Consider the following 14,159-nt stretch of genomic DNA (forward strand, 5'->3'; position numbering starts at 1 on the left):
TAGCAACGTCACCGCAAACGTGGTTTGTAAGATTTTCCCCATGTGATGCCTCATTGATCATTTATCAGATCACAAGTATTGTGTATCAAGGCAGTCTCGGTGCCAAATCAAGTCTAAATAGCCTACCAGGCCATACATCCCCGTTTCTTTTACGGTACTCAAAGTCTGCTACTGGACTGAAGCCAGCGCTTTCGTAGTACCTGACTAGTTTGTCCGTACCTCCGGTCCAGCAATCGAGGAAAATGGCTTGTTTCCCGTGTTCATACGCGTAGGTCTTGACACGCTCTAGTAATGCCAACCCAACGCCCTTGCGCTTCGTCGATGGTACGCGATGATCTGCGACAAGAAAGTCCAGAAACACAAAGCCACCGTTCTTCTCGGCAGCGGCTATATGGGGCTCCAGAACAGCAACAGAGCGTGTATGACTTGCGAATTCGTCGTCGAGAATCATCGCAACGCCCACTGAGACGAGCATTTGACCCGTTTTGTCATCTTTCCGGCAGTGAAGGTCTACGATATCATTGCCAGAGTGTGTTTCCTCAATCTCTGCGATGAAAACTCGCCGCCTCTGGCCTTGGCCGCTGAGTCGGAAGATTTCTGATTGTTTGATATCGTTTTGAGTCCCCTCTAAGAAGCCATTCCTTTGAGAGAACGGAATCGTTCCCCATTGGCCTGTGTTGCCAGTCTCGGTGAGAAATGGCAGAGAAGAGTCGAAAGCTGCCGTGATGAAGTTGGCATCCTCACAGGATGACCCCGCATCACGGACTTGAAACATGTTCATGATCAATTGTAGGGTCAGGCTCTGAATTTTAGAAGTTTGGTACACTGTCCTTCTGTAAGTAAGCAGATAGATCAATGTGGTTTTGAAATAGCATACAAAACTAACTGTAACTATTGAGAGATTTAATTTCTGAAGGATTCTGTATAGGGTGTTTGGTAGTGTGGCGCAATCTGTGGCTGTGCTGAGATACCAAGCCTCAACTCAGACGCGTCGCGCGTCCAGGCTTTCAACGAAGCCAATCTCAACACACTCACAGCCCAACATGCCACCCCGAAAAAGAAGTGCACCTGTCGCCGACGCTTCAGAAGAAGCTGCGCCCAAGCGAAGATCTCTTCGGCAAGCTGCCAAAGGAAATCCCGAGCCTGAAGCACCGCCCCCAGCCAAAGCCAGCCCGCCAAAGAAGGCTGCCAAAGCGAAGAAGCAAGAGAAGCCCAAAGCACCAGCAAAAACTCAAGAGCCCGAAGCGCCAAAGGTGAAGAAGGCGGCCAAGAAACAGGAACCTTCTCAGTCTGGCTCTCGTGGTGTCTCTGAAGATCCAGATATCGACTCAATCCCGACGATCAACCCTGATGCACCGAAGCACGATGGCCAGTGGTACTGGCTTATGAAAGCTGAGCCTGAAACTCGCATTGAGAACGGAGTTGATGTCAAGTTTTCAATTGATGACTTGAAGGCAAAGACAGAGCCTGAAGGATGGGATGGTATGTTTTCATATGCTTCCAGGGATCTTATATACTAACTTGATACAGGCATTCGAGCGTACGCAGGTATAAAAGTACTTTCGGTGGATGAGATGAATTGAGACTGACATCTTGCAGCTCGGAACAACATGAGAAACATGAACGCCGGTGATCTTGCCTTTTTCTACGCCAGCAACTGCAAAGAACCCGGCATAGTCGGCATAATGAAAATCGTCAAAGAATTCTCCGAAGACAGCAAGTCCCCCATCACCGCACATCGATGTACCTCATCTAACCTCATCAGGATCTGCTCGTCGACCAGGCGCACCATACTACGATCCCAAGTCTACAAAGGAGAAACCCATCTGGGACCTGGTCCACGTTGAGTTCAGAAAGAAGTTTGCTGTGCCGATTGGTCTGAAGGAACTTCGTGAGCTGGGTAAACCTGGTGGTCCTCTGGAGATGATGCAGTTGCTTAAGCAGTCCAGATTGAGTGTGAGTAAAGTTAGTAGTGAGGAATGGCGCTTTTTGTGTGAGCTTGCGGATAAGAAGGCGAAGGATGCTGGGTTGAAGCATGATGAGGTTGATAAGTGATTGGCAATCATCAGCAGTGTGGCTCGCAATGGAGGGAGTTTGCGCCGCGAATGGGCTACGAATGATCACATGTATATTACGATATAAGGGGATGCTTGTATGTTTAAGCATAGCAGCGCTAGCCATTTTCTCAGTTCAGCCACCCCACCAGGATGAACCTGCATTCTGTTGTAGGCAATTCTGTTCCACAACTTGAGTAGTGTGGCTCGGCTAATTTATGCTTTATTATTTTATCTGCTCGCGCTCCTGCGCAATGACTGTCCATAGCTATGCAGTTGATAGCAGACGTTCGACTTGTCGTATTGGACATGGGATTCGAAGCTCTCTTCCACTCGTTCTGGTAACCTTTACTGTAGCGTCTAGGTTCTCACCTCGGCATCTTTAACCAACTGAAGCTGGCGTGCTATTATATTTCTATTGCTTTATGCATAACTGCACTACTCAGGTTATCTCAGACTGCGATACCTAAATTCACGTCGCACGTTTGCTGCGGTCGACTGAAGAGATTTGCACAGATACCACAAGAAGTTAAGAACTAATGTCTGTACTCCAGGCTTCCGTTACACGCACTCCCACCACGGACTTCATTAGCAGTAACAGTACAAGTTGGGTCGAAAGAGAAGACTTGGCTTGATTCCGTCTCGTCTTCACCAAAACGTGTGCTTTCAGATAGGACAAACAGGGTGCCAATATCTATACCAAAAACCGTAAGGTCAACTGACCGCGATTCTCCTGTAGCCTTAGTCAGTCGACCAAGATCTGGTAGCAAATGCAGGACTTGTCAGAATATATACCGACATTAACAGTATACCCATCATGGTTTCTGCCATCCCAGAGTTTGTCTCCACCAGGAGTTAGGATTTTAGGGAAGATCGTGATACCGACGCCATCATTAACGAGGTTGTAGTAGCGGGTTGCGATAGGAGTTGAAGACATATAGATGGTTACATGGCCTAGGCCAATCTGGAACGGGCCGAGGCTCTAGTGGGGATATGTTTACTGTCGCCATTTGGCACTATCGATATCGACCTCAGATGCGCCACTGCGACATTGATCCAAACAGTTCAGCTAGCCACATAACGGATTGCGAACGCCTGTCGTGGTGATAAAGCTAGCGACTGCATGCTCTACCATTTACAACAAGGTAAACTATTCCCCAATGTCCAACTTTGAGAGCCGGAAGGCAACTAAGAAATATCGCACCCATTGGCTTTCTTCATTCCCTACAAACTTGTTCTTTCGTCCTACTTCAGAAGGACGGTCTTTCCAGCTCCAGATAGGAAACTGAGTGTACCAGGTATAAAGCCTGGGCTTATGAAAATTGTCATCACAACCGCGAGTACTCGATGTCGAGGAGAGATTAATTCATTGATAGAATGTGAGTTACTGGAGTCGGGGAAGTGCATTGCATAATTATGAGTTATAATAGGTGGCTTCTATTAGCTGTCAGGCACTGCACTGCATGAAATATAAATGTACTCGGCAAGGTCACAGAAAAGCTCTTTTCCCAACTAGATCCAGAAGTTCTTTTTTTTAATTTTATATACCGTATTAATGAATTTATTTACAACAAGCAGAACACAATTATCAGACATAGGCTAATCCAAAAGCAGACGATTCTACATCTCAAGCCTCAATCTGCGGAGCCTGGGGTTGATTGCTAAGGAGTGTATCAGTCTTTCTGACAAGGTCCTCCACCTGTGACTCGGCACTCTTTTCAGTGTTCCCAGATCTGAAGGTCTTGGCTGTCGACCTGCGTTGGATGAACTGCTCCGAAGTAGCTACACCCAGTCCGATAACCTGGGCTAGCTTGGCCCGGGCTTCAAGAAGTGTAGGATCAGCGGCTTCATGGTTGCCATGCTCGTCCAAGACTTGCTTCTGATGCTTGGCTACCTGGATCATATGATCGCCAATAGCAGCACGCTGAGCGTCTGCAAGGGTGGCAGAACTAGTGAGAACCACGCGGTAGGCGTTGTCATCCACCATGGTGGCAGCAGAACGAACGATGCATGTTCCTATGACGGCTTTGCTGAAGTTGGTGATGCCACTTGATGCAAAGCGATAGCAAAAGAAATATGCGTCAAGTCGATTGAGTCCACCGAGCTCGTCGAACGTAACTTCACTGGACGTCTGTTAGTAAGACTGTATGCAGCGGCCGTCGATGAAGTTGACTTACTATATCCTTTCCGTCTGGGCTGAACCAGACGCAGATCCAAACAGCTTGTTCAACAACGTGCCAGCCAAGTCACCAAGGCCCTCCATGACTTTACCGTCAGCAAGCTTTCCGATAAGATCCTTAGCGAATTTTCCAATGTCTGAGCTCTTGCCAGTGAAGACATCGATAGAAGTGCGGCGACTGATGATATAGCTTATCTTGAGTAGCTTGTGATCATTACCATTGCTTCTGTAGTTATGTCAGAAAAGGGGAGGAAAGATCATGTTCGATGTCTTACTCAACAGTGTTCAGGAAGTTCTCAAGCTTCTCCTGCGCCCACTGTGAGGCAACTTCAACGGCTTCTTCTTCTTTCTCAAGAGCATTACGGTCAGACGTCTCGGCGACATTTCTGGCAGCCTGTATCATATCAGACATGGTGATCGATTGCAGGGTTGACCGAAAGATTTAATAAGATTGAAAACTGTGCGTAAAAGGGCTGGGTTGAATAATGACGAGGAAAAGATTGTGTTGAAAGGTATTAACAGCAGGTTATATATAAATTTGGGACCTTGAGTCGTCGTACCCTTTCAATAGATGTTTTAATTGCAATTGAGGCTTCTGAATAAGAGCCTGCACGCTTAGACAAAGTGCCCTTTCCAGGATACACTGGAACTAACTCTGGAATGTGATGCATTGCCCATCGAGCTAGTGGTTATGAGGTCTCCGATCAGCCCGCCACAGACAAAGCTCTCGGTTCAATGTTCCATTCAGGGCTGATACCCCGCTCAACACGGCTTTGGCGCATGCTAGCGGATGAAAGTGGCGACCTGAACCGTCCAGTTTCAGCTAAGTCAGCGCGAACTATTCACTTTGGGTTTCATTACATTTTTGATTGCACCACGAGACTGTAATCTGGGTTCAATGACGCTAAATCAAGTATGTCCATTCGTATCTCTTCAGTGCAACGTGGGAATTGTGCGTCTCAAAGAGTGACGGCCCAACATGGCGCTTTGATGTACCGCCTAGACCTCTGACGGGGATTCTAAATTCTGTCCTAGTTGGTTGCTACACTTCGTACCTCTTGATCCTTTCCCGACAGACTATATTGCCCATGACAGTCAACTCAAGCCAGCGGATCAAAACCACAACCAGTCATCAGATTTATTTACATCATGGGGTTTTTTGACAGCATCACAAACGCGTTCAACAAGATTGCGGAAGTCGCAGCGTCATCAGTACAGCAAATTTCAGACACTGCTGAGCATATACGACGCAAGCTTGAGGAAGAGACTCGAAAGGCTGCCGAATCGGCAGCCCAAAGAGTTCTGAAAGAGATCAGTGGCACAGCAGAGACCATGTGTCGTGAGCTGGAAGAACTGATCCCCAGCTTCGACGACAAGCTTCAAGAAGTCAAGGCTGAAATCACAGAACTTGCTTCCTCTGCCGCAGATGATGGTGTTGATATCACCGAGGCAGTCAATGCGGCCATCGAGATTGCAGTTCAAAAGGTCGAGGCTGCTAAGACAGCGGCTATCAGGGCAGTCAATGAGTTTATTCTACAGGCTCAGCAGAAGTTGTTCAGCCTTCTGCGGTCCATCATTCCGGCGTTCCTTTAGTCTTGGACGGGATGGCTTGAAAAAAGGGCAACATTTCTCACAACGAACCTAGCCAATATAGGCGCAAAGCTGCTGGATAATGGTATATCCTTCATCTTGCAACAGATCAAAGGCTTGGTTCAGACACTGGTCAAGAAGGTAGGAGAGGTGCTTGGACCTATCTGGGGCTTTATGAAACGAATATGGAAGCTATTATTCGGGGAACCACCTGAGCAGTGTGAGCTTGCCATGCAGTGGATAGAGGAGAGAATGTATCGTACACAAAGGCAAATGATGTGAGTATCTCAAATCTGTGATTGTGGTGCTTATGACTTACATAGCCCTTGGCAGTTACAAACGATCGGCTGCCCCCATCAGCGCTGTGATCAGACAGAACAAGTTCTTCGAACTCCTGCCCCCAGACGAGGACTCGTGGAAGACAACTTTGCTAGACTACTTGGCAAGACGTAGCAGTCCACCAGGATGGCGGGAGTGCTGTGACCGTATCAAACCCGTTGTAGGATCGGCCAATCCAAAACCTGGCTCCATGATTCAATTAACATGGGACGACCAATTTACGGACGAATTAAAAGGTCAACAGCGAACCCAGATCAGTGTTATATACTTTAGGTGGAAGACAGAGGAGTTTCGTAAGGTTTCTTCAGGCTTCATTGGTATCCTTGCTATGGTCAGTGCAGTGGATGGGTTTGCGCGGCCAGATGAGCCTCCGCCATTTATCAAAACTCAGCACGAAGAGCCTCTTCATATTGACGCGGTCGCGATGAAGAAGATATATAACGAGATTAAACCGCACTTAAGACTTTTGTCGGCGAACACAGAGCAAGACTCTAGCAGGTTCACTGGGCCTAAGAAAGTTGTATCACGGCAGCTCATGTTCAGGGATGACGACGGAGTGTGGAGAACTTCAAATATCAATTGAAGCCGCAATGTTCCATCTACAGATCCGGGAATATATCATTCGCAGCCATCCTTTGATTGAAAATATAATTATTCTTTACGGCGTTGCCATCGTTGATTCTGGGAGCGAACGCGAGTACTGACAGACACTCGGAACGGACTAAGGGGAATGCTAGATCTATTTTACACGTTGATGTGAATGGCTCCCGTAGAATGCAGGATATGATATGAAACATAGTAGAACAGTACTAAGCAACAGATGCGTCGAAATCTACATAAAGTCCTCGCAGTCCCGACTGCCCATGATCGCGCAATACTCTTGGTCCAGCAGGAACTGAGGCCACAAAAATGGAATAAATCTGTCCTAATAATGACAGTAGTAACAAGAATAGAATGAGCCCGTCATTGTCCCCGATCGGTTGGTTTGTTAGGCTCCTCCAGTCCACAATTACATGCTCCGCACTGGTGCATTCCATACTGGTTGTCAATGTGTCTTTTAGAGCGTGTAAGGACCCAAGGCACGAGCGTATTTACTACTAGCCGTGCTTAGCCATAGATAGATTTGTGATGTTATATTTTTGGAACATATGATCGCGGCTGAAGATGTTAAAGCTGAAAACGTACCGTAATACTGCTTTCGGCGAAGCACGCTGGGTTCTTGCCAGATGCCTCCAACTTGTTCTATGTGTCACATTTCTCGGGTCTAGAATACCTTCCCCGCGGCCGCCCCGGTAATGTTAAACCCTATCAGGGTTTATCTGAGATCAAATATTGTTATTGCATGTATTCTTTAAAGCTACGGTCTTAAGCTGAGCTGGATTGTTTCTGGACCTAGCCCTTAATTCTGATAAATCATATACGTGGTCCAAGGTAGATAACTAATATATCTTGCAGAGGGTACCAATTCCTCAATGATTGATGTAGTAGGTAAGGTTTGGGTTAGGTTCGGCCGCCTGGCATCGTAGAGTCCATAAAACCAACATTCAAGTGTTCGTTGTGGCTGGCTGACAGGGAGGGCAGACTCACATGGTCTAAAGCCACTAGCGCTCGAAATGTCAATCAATTCAACTTATTACAGCCATTCAGCCACCCACTTTTATACCGAGACCTGCATATATAGTCCAATCAATGATTTATGGGGTTCTCTTTCTGCCCCTTACCTATCATTTGTCTTATTAATTTTTAGTTGCACATCAATAGGCATTCAGCCAGCCATGACCTGCAGCTTGAGACAGCCGTGCTGTAATATAAGATTCTAGATCATCTACACTTTGCTACATTGGCTCAGTCACATTCCCAAAGTTTAGTTATTGATACGTTGGGGAATAAGGGCCCATATCCGAGACGACTAAGCATCCAATCACAGTCCAGCTGGAGCCGCCCCGAGTAAATTTGGAATGAGACCTAAACGGAATGTGTATGTACTGTAGAAATGATGCTCAGCTCGCCACACTCTGTCCTAGATCGAACACAAAAAGTGACTTGCATTGTTCCCAGTCTCTTAGCAAGTACATCTTAGTTTATATACCTATGGCCTCTTCCTAGATTTAACCACATATAACTGCACTTTATTTATTACCACTCAGGTTCCTTATTATTTACATACTGATACTTTACGCAAGATCCGACATGAGTGAAGAAGTGGAAACCGCCTATCTTGTTTGTACCCCAAATCCAAAGGAGTATCCAGAGGATGCAGACCCGGAAAGGAATCCTCTATGGATTAAGTTTGGAGATACAAAAAAGCCAAAGAATACACGAGTTTCTGGCTATAACACCCACAATCCGTCTTGTGAGTCAACAGATCTACGCAGAACATATTAGTACTTACATAACTCCAGTTTACGCTTTAACAATTCACGCTGATAAGGAAGCTGTGAGACCGAATTTCGGAAAAAGCCTTGAGACGGAGTTTCTTAAAAACAAGAATGGTTATACACCCGTTGAGATTAAGAATAGAGAAATCAAGCCTGGAGAGACTGAGTGGTATAAGGTGACGTCTAAGAAGGTTTACACTAATGTGATTAAACTCTTTGAGGATATTAACGGGCAAAAGCTTCCTGGGATAGCGGAAGAGCTACTTGGCATCCAGAGTCATGAAAATGAAGGAGTTTGGGGCAAGGTTTTAACGTATACAGGAGAGAACCAAAAGGGTCTTGCTGACGTCTTTAAGGATTACTTGAAGAATTAAAATACAAGTTGTATTCTATTTTAAATAAATAAACCCTAAAGCACAAGGCTTTATAATACCTTTTTAAAAGGCTTACTGTAAAAATAGTAAATAATAATACTCAAGTTAATAGAAATAAGGTTTAAATTTCAATTTCTTATTTCATTTATTATTTTAAATAATATAATAATAACCATAATATAAGACCACTAGATTGTGGGCGATCTTGCAACCACTTACGAACAGACTTGCTGGGGAACAGTTAGCAGCTGCCCTTTGTCGCCTAAGGAGGATTGGACCATTAGAGGCTTTGCAGGCCATGCTTGTCCAGATGGCATCGAGGCACTTACGGTGATCTGGGGGAGGGCATAATGTTATTTCTTACATTCAATGCTTGACTTTTAAGTATTCTCAGCTACTAGTACTATCACAATGCCTTTGCAAATTCCACATCATGTTGACTCTATGACATGCTAAACTCAGAGTAATTACCAGCAGCGATATGACCCACGCTTTTTCGTAACTTTGAGTAAAATAATTGTGCAGTACCAGGTACTTGACCCAGCTGGACACTCTGTGAGTACCAGATATGCGTGTTGACAGGGAAGAATGTGCTGAGACTCGCGAGTCGTAAAAACAACGGTGAATGTGTTGTCTCTGCCTGTTCGGCGAATTTCGCTACATAACAATTCTCCTACTTACCCATGTCTTACGTTTTCTGCATTATGAGAATTGAGCTGTTTGGAATGAGCTGAGGTGAGCCTTTGCGCTAGTTATGGACTTGGACTAATGGACGCCAATCATCGCCACAACGGCTTCTGTGCGTTCAGCCAGCCACAACCAAAGACAGGCTTGGGCCTCGACGTATAGACCGAATGCCACCCCACCTGGATTAATTCGGCTCAAAGTGATATCCATACCTGCGTAGCTGTGACTTATGAATGGCTTAAGCCACATACGGGACGATCATTTCTTCATGAGGAGTACACAAGACGGAACAAAAGGCTCCCCCACTTGTATTTCTCTTTTTGCTATGACGAGGCCTTGCAACAAACACAACCCATTGCTTACTCTGCGATAGAGTTAAGACTAGTAGTAGGCAACAAAAGTCCAGCATTCCAACCGAACCGCTGCACATAAGTAGTGGTGGCCATACTGCTGCTTTATTGCGAGTTGTCACAAGTCTTATCAGCAGGAAGACGTCACTAAGATAGTCTTACCTAAGTAACTCTAAAGCAGTCGTTGTTTGAACCGAAATAATGAAATCCGGGCGCGTGCCCTACAGTCATGAGACGCGGCTTGGTCGCGAGTAAGTTGTAGAAATGCCCACTATGCTCACAACATTTGCTGATGCGTTACTATAGCATCAACTCGTTTAGTGAGATTATTTCTATACACGCAGCTTACAGCTGATTTCACAGATGGACCTGATTTATTAACAGTTATCTGAAGCCTTACAGCCATGTGTTGACAATCGGGTAGAAGGCAGCTCAATCGACGAACGAGCGTACGGTACTCAGAATGATGTCGCCTACCATGCCAGATCTTCCACAATATTAGCGACGTTGCTCGCTGCCTTGAAATCTCGAGCTATTCATCCATCAAGAAGGGTTTATTATTACTCGAGGATTCAGTGTGCATAATTGACGACGTAACATGCAAGTCAGCTAATACCAACATTTTCATGGCGGTTCGTGTGGTGAGTCGTGAGCGCCGGATACCAGATGATGGATTGAAAATGAACATGGAAGGTGGAGTTGAACCTGGAACTTATGTCTCCAACGAAATCTACGGCAATTCCTACTACTCAAAGCTGGTCGATGGTCGAATTGCTGTTGCGATTCTCTCTATAACGGTACTTGATAGGTCTAACGTGAAAGGCATTGTGTTAAACCCGAAGTGTTATTTCCTGCTGAGAGCAGCGATTTTGGGACTATCTTGACAAGTTTCTTAGAATTTCCTAACACTGTGGTTGAGGGTGCAGGTTAGGCCTGGGCCAGCATTTCCAGCTATACGTCTAATCCCTGCCTCGGGGGCTCTCTCGGTTCAAGCAGATACGCTACGTTGGACTATGTTCTGGTTCGAGATCTTTCTTCGAAGCTGCTCGATGATTACATGAGTTTCAAATGTCTACTCAGAGCTCTCCAAGCCACGATGAATGGACTGAAGAACCATGGCTTACATGTCGTTGATCATGACTTAGAAGACTTGCCACTTGGGAAGCTGATCATCGCGAGAAATGAAATGCAAGACGATATGGCCAAGGTTATGGAGGCAATAGATATTGTCAGTCGGGACCCATGGATTCTGTTGCGGCAGAAAGCAAAGGAAGTGTACCGGGGCCCTACCCCCTCTACCGACGCAAAGGTTGTGTTACCTCAACAAGCCGTGGGGACGAATGGACTAAAGCCTGATGTTGAATTGGATGAGCTACTTGAGCCAGTCACGGGTGCTGAGCAGTTGTTCTTCGATTTTAGTCGGCTCCAGTCCCCTGAGAGATGGAAGCACTTGATCAGTGCATCGTGGGACAAAGAGTCCATCAACACCACTCAGAACACAGCCACAGTGACTCAAACCACCAATGCGACCCGCCGTGAGTATCAGCACCGGCTGAGTAATGCACTCTCGGAACACAACGGCGAGGCGGAGAAGCTGCAGGCTAAGGCAGAGGAGGCTGCTTCTATGCACTATGAACAGATGAAGGAGGCCAATGAAGCTAAGGCAAATATGAAGCGAGAGATTGAGGAACTAATTTCCGTTAATGAGAAAAAGCAGACTATGCTTACCCATGGACAGCGTGAAGTGGCTGATCTTAAGTCACAACTGGAATCCTTGCGACCCCAGGCCTTTCCAGACTGGCACCCTCGGAACAACCTCGACAGCGGCTTTCACGGTCGAACAGTTATGTTCGTCAACCTGTACACTATGGGGCAACAGAAACCTTTGGCTATTGATGCGGGGCGTGATAGTAAGTAAAAGCAGTGACTATTAGTACAGCCTAGGTATCCTTGACTGACTGGTGGGTTCAGATGGCAGAGGTATCCATGGCTGGGAGTTCCACCCTGCCAATGGTTCACAGCAGCTGAAGCTCACAAAAGCTAACCCTAACTCTCGAACTTCAGAGTGGTTGATTGATTGCTACGGAAGATATCTTTACAGCAATGACGACAAACTCACCATCAGCTGCAGCACTTCTGCTGAATTGCACAATGGGTGTTGTCGGTGGTTGATTAGGAAGGCAGAGAATGGCCGTGGCTATATGTAAGTTACCTGCTCACCCTTGTTGCGACTAACAAGTAATGAACTTCAGTATTGAAAATGCCGCTTCTTCCGTTCTTCATCTCAATTCCGATGGTGTTGGGTACGTGAAAATTGTTAATAAGCTTAGATATCTTACTTACTATGTTATAGTGAGGCGATTGTTTGTAGGGAATATAGCTCAGCAAGCTTTGACAATCAGACTTGGGCCATTATTGCAATTTGAGTATAAGAGTCTTATAGCTACATGAAAATACCTGTGTCATGAACTCATTTAACTATAGTTTCAACTACTTTGAAGAATGTTTTACCCTCAGTAAACAGCATGTTAAAAGCCTGGAAGGGGGATAATGCCGTCCTAATCTGACAGCAACACAACGAGGGAAAGGAGCCCCCTCTACTGCCCCGCCAGTTGGCTGATTGGACTTCCCCAGTTTGTAATCAAGTTGCGTACGAGCAAATATCATCCTGTTGTCTATAACTCTCTTCGTTTGGTATGCTATACCCTAGAATGCACTGGCGCTTGCTTATATGTGCTAATTGACCACCTATCACAGGTTGAATGCCAGGCCGACAGAATATGCCTCATGATCTTCTGCAGCATGATGTCAAAGGCCTCGTACTAACTACACAATCAACTCAATACAAGCTTTCTCTCCAACATACGCTTTATCTCCAATTTAGCATAATGCAACCCGCAAGCATTGCAAAGTGTTCTAGCTCCATCAGGTCCACGTCGCCAGGCACTGCTGTCACTTCGATTGCAGCTATGGCATCGACGCTTCAATGTCGCCTGGGGTCCATCACCACTCTTATTGACGCGAGATGTGTCAGCACGGAATGACTGCTGGCTGCGGGGCACAGGAATCTCTGGGCGTGATTGCACTGGACGGCGGCGTTCTTTGTTGCGAACCCACTCAAACTCGACTTCATCCCGTCTATCCCTCCCTTCGTTGGGCTTAGTTGTGGCGGTTTCTTCGGGGAAGGATACTGTATCTTCTGGTATCTTTGAATCAACCGGTTGCCAGTTGCCCAAGGAATCCAGGTCGTCTGTAGAGATTACTTGCGTACGGTGCCCTTCGTCTTGAGCTACTACATCATTATCGTTTGCCAAGCTTGGCAACAAATTCGGTGAGCGCTGCAACAATCTGCGACCGCCTAGGGATATAGAAGGCTTGTCTGTCCGTCGTCTCTTCCCAAAGATGGCTAGGAGGTTATCCTCATGAGCCTCTTTCCCAGAAGTGTGGTCTTGTGAAATTGTGTAGTGGGTGCTCCGGAGTCTGCAATCTAGCAATTTGTCTGTATTGCAGTGAGGCGGGAGGGGTCCATGAGCTTGAGGTGGAGGATAGCCCGGTCCTGCTTCTGCTGAGCGTGGTAGTAGGGAGTTCTTCTTATAAATTTCCCTCTCTCTTATCGGAAGTTCATCGGGTAGTGAACCCAGCACTTGTATTATGTTGCCGCGCTTTATGGAAGCTTTGCGCGGTGCACCCTCAGCCACTATCGTCCCAATATAGGCTTCCTCTTTCTTCTGCTGCTCTTCAGTCTTCATCTCAGCGAGCCTGTCAGCAGGAATAATCTCATCCCATTTCAGGTTCATATCATCCAGTTTGACGTCGGTGAAATGCGTGAAATTATCGATGCCAGCACTGCTAACGTTCGTCTTGTCGTTCACCTCGGTCTTAGTGGCTTTGGTACCGTTAAGAGTCGAGCCATGGCTAGATTCCCATTTGTCAAACAAAAGTTCGTCCGGGAACGATAGTTTAGCTTGCTCGATGGCCACGTTGAATGAGACTGTAGGGGCGTTTGCTCTGGAGGGCTGTAGGGGCCTGCCTCTGGTCACCTGCTCCAGCATCTGCGGGCTGTTCGACATCGTCATGCCCGATCTCTGAGGTTCCGTGTCTTGGGTCGGGGCGCAATCCTGACGAAGGATAGCGGTTGAAGCTGTCTGCTAATGTTGGAAGAGGAACGTGTCCTAGCCGTTGTCATTTGACCCCAAAGTCAGGCTGGC

The 14,159-nt window shown here is 46.5% G+C and overlaps 8 protein-coding genes; 4 read left to right on the top strand and 4 right to left on the bottom strand.

Annotated features, from left to right (window-relative positions):
- Positions 1-85: 85 nt before the first annotated feature.
- Positions 86-781, bottom strand: FFUJ_03772 (uncharacterized protein; the record flags this gene model as incomplete). Its single annotated transcript, XM_023573019.1, has 1 exon — positions 86-781. One exon carries the CDS (start codon positions 779-781, stop codon positions 86-88), a length of 696 nt encoding a protein of 231 aa, XP_023427040.1.
- Positions 782-1,043: 262 nt separating this feature from the next.
- FFUJ_03771 (uncharacterized protein) lies at positions 1,044-2,055 on the top strand (the record flags this gene model as incomplete). XM_023573020.1 has 4 exons in its annotated part: positions 1,044-1,482; positions 1,531-1,548; positions 1,600-1,743; positions 1,784-2,055. 4 exons carry the CDS (start codon positions 1,044-1,046, stop codon positions 2,053-2,055), a joined length of 873 nt encoding a protein of 290 aa, XP_023427041.1.
- A 535-nt stretch (positions 2,056-2,590) lies between these two features.
- FFUJ_03770 (uncharacterized protein) lies at positions 2,591-2,991 on the bottom strand (the record flags this gene model as incomplete). XM_023573021.1 has 2 exons in its annotated part: positions 2,591-2,787; positions 2,850-2,991. The coding sequence occupies 2 exons, from the start codon at positions 2,989-2,991 to the stop codon at positions 2,591-2,593; spliced, it is 339 nt and encodes a 112-aa protein (XP_023427042.1).
- A 690-nt stretch (positions 2,992-3,681) lies between these two features.
- On the bottom strand, positions 3,682-4,645 carry FFUJ_03769 (uncharacterized protein; the record flags this gene model as incomplete). XM_023573022.1 has 3 exons in its annotated part: positions 3,682-4,177; positions 4,232-4,459; positions 4,509-4,645. 3 exons carry the CDS (start codon positions 4,643-4,645, stop codon positions 3,682-3,684), a joined length of 861 nt encoding a protein of 286 aa, XP_023427043.1.
- Positions 4,646-5,382: 737 nt separating this feature from the next.
- Positions 5,383-6,745, top strand: FFUJ_03768 (uncharacterized protein; the record flags this gene model as incomplete). XM_023573023.1 has 3 exons in its annotated part: positions 5,383-5,801; positions 5,853-6,101; positions 6,157-6,745. The coding sequence occupies 3 exons, from the start codon at positions 5,383-5,385 to the stop codon at positions 6,743-6,745; spliced, it is 1,257 nt and encodes a 418-aa protein (XP_023427044.1).
- A 1,607-nt stretch (positions 6,746-8,352) lies between these two features.
- Positions 8,353-8,914, top strand: FFUJ_03767 (uncharacterized protein; the record flags this gene model as incomplete). XM_023573024.1 has 2 exons in its annotated part: positions 8,353-8,515; positions 8,565-8,914. 2 exons carry the CDS (start codon positions 8,353-8,355, stop codon positions 8,912-8,914), a joined length of 513 nt encoding a protein of 170 aa, XP_023427045.1.
- Positions 8,915-11,047: 2,133 nt separating this feature from the next.
- FFUJ_03766 (uncharacterized protein) lies at positions 11,048-12,377 on the top strand (the record flags this gene model as incomplete). XM_023573025.1 has 4 exons in its annotated part: positions 11,048-11,861; positions 11,923-12,154; positions 12,204-12,254; positions 12,305-12,377. The coding sequence occupies 4 exons, from the start codon at positions 11,048-11,050 to the stop codon at positions 12,375-12,377; spliced, it is 1,170 nt and encodes a 389-aa protein (XP_023427046.1).
- Positions 12,378-12,785: 408 nt separating this feature from the next.
- On the bottom strand, positions 12,786-14,021 carry FFUJ_03765 (uncharacterized protein; the record flags this gene model as incomplete). The annotated part of the gene is made up of 1 exon (XM_023573026.1): positions 12,786-14,021. One exon carries the CDS (start codon positions 14,019-14,021, stop codon positions 12,786-12,788), a length of 1,236 nt encoding a protein of 411 aa, XP_023427047.1.
- Between the last annotated feature and the right edge of the window lie 138 nt (positions 14,022-14,159).

The sequence above is a fragment of the Fusarium fujikuroi genome, chromosome FFUJ_chr02 (genome assembly GCF_900079805.1).
Source record: "Fusarium fujikuroi IMI 58289 draft genome, chromosome FFUJ_chr02".
Lineage (NCBI taxonomy): Eukaryota > Fungi > Ascomycota > Sordariomycetes > Hypocreales > Nectriaceae > Fusarium > Fusarium fujikuroi.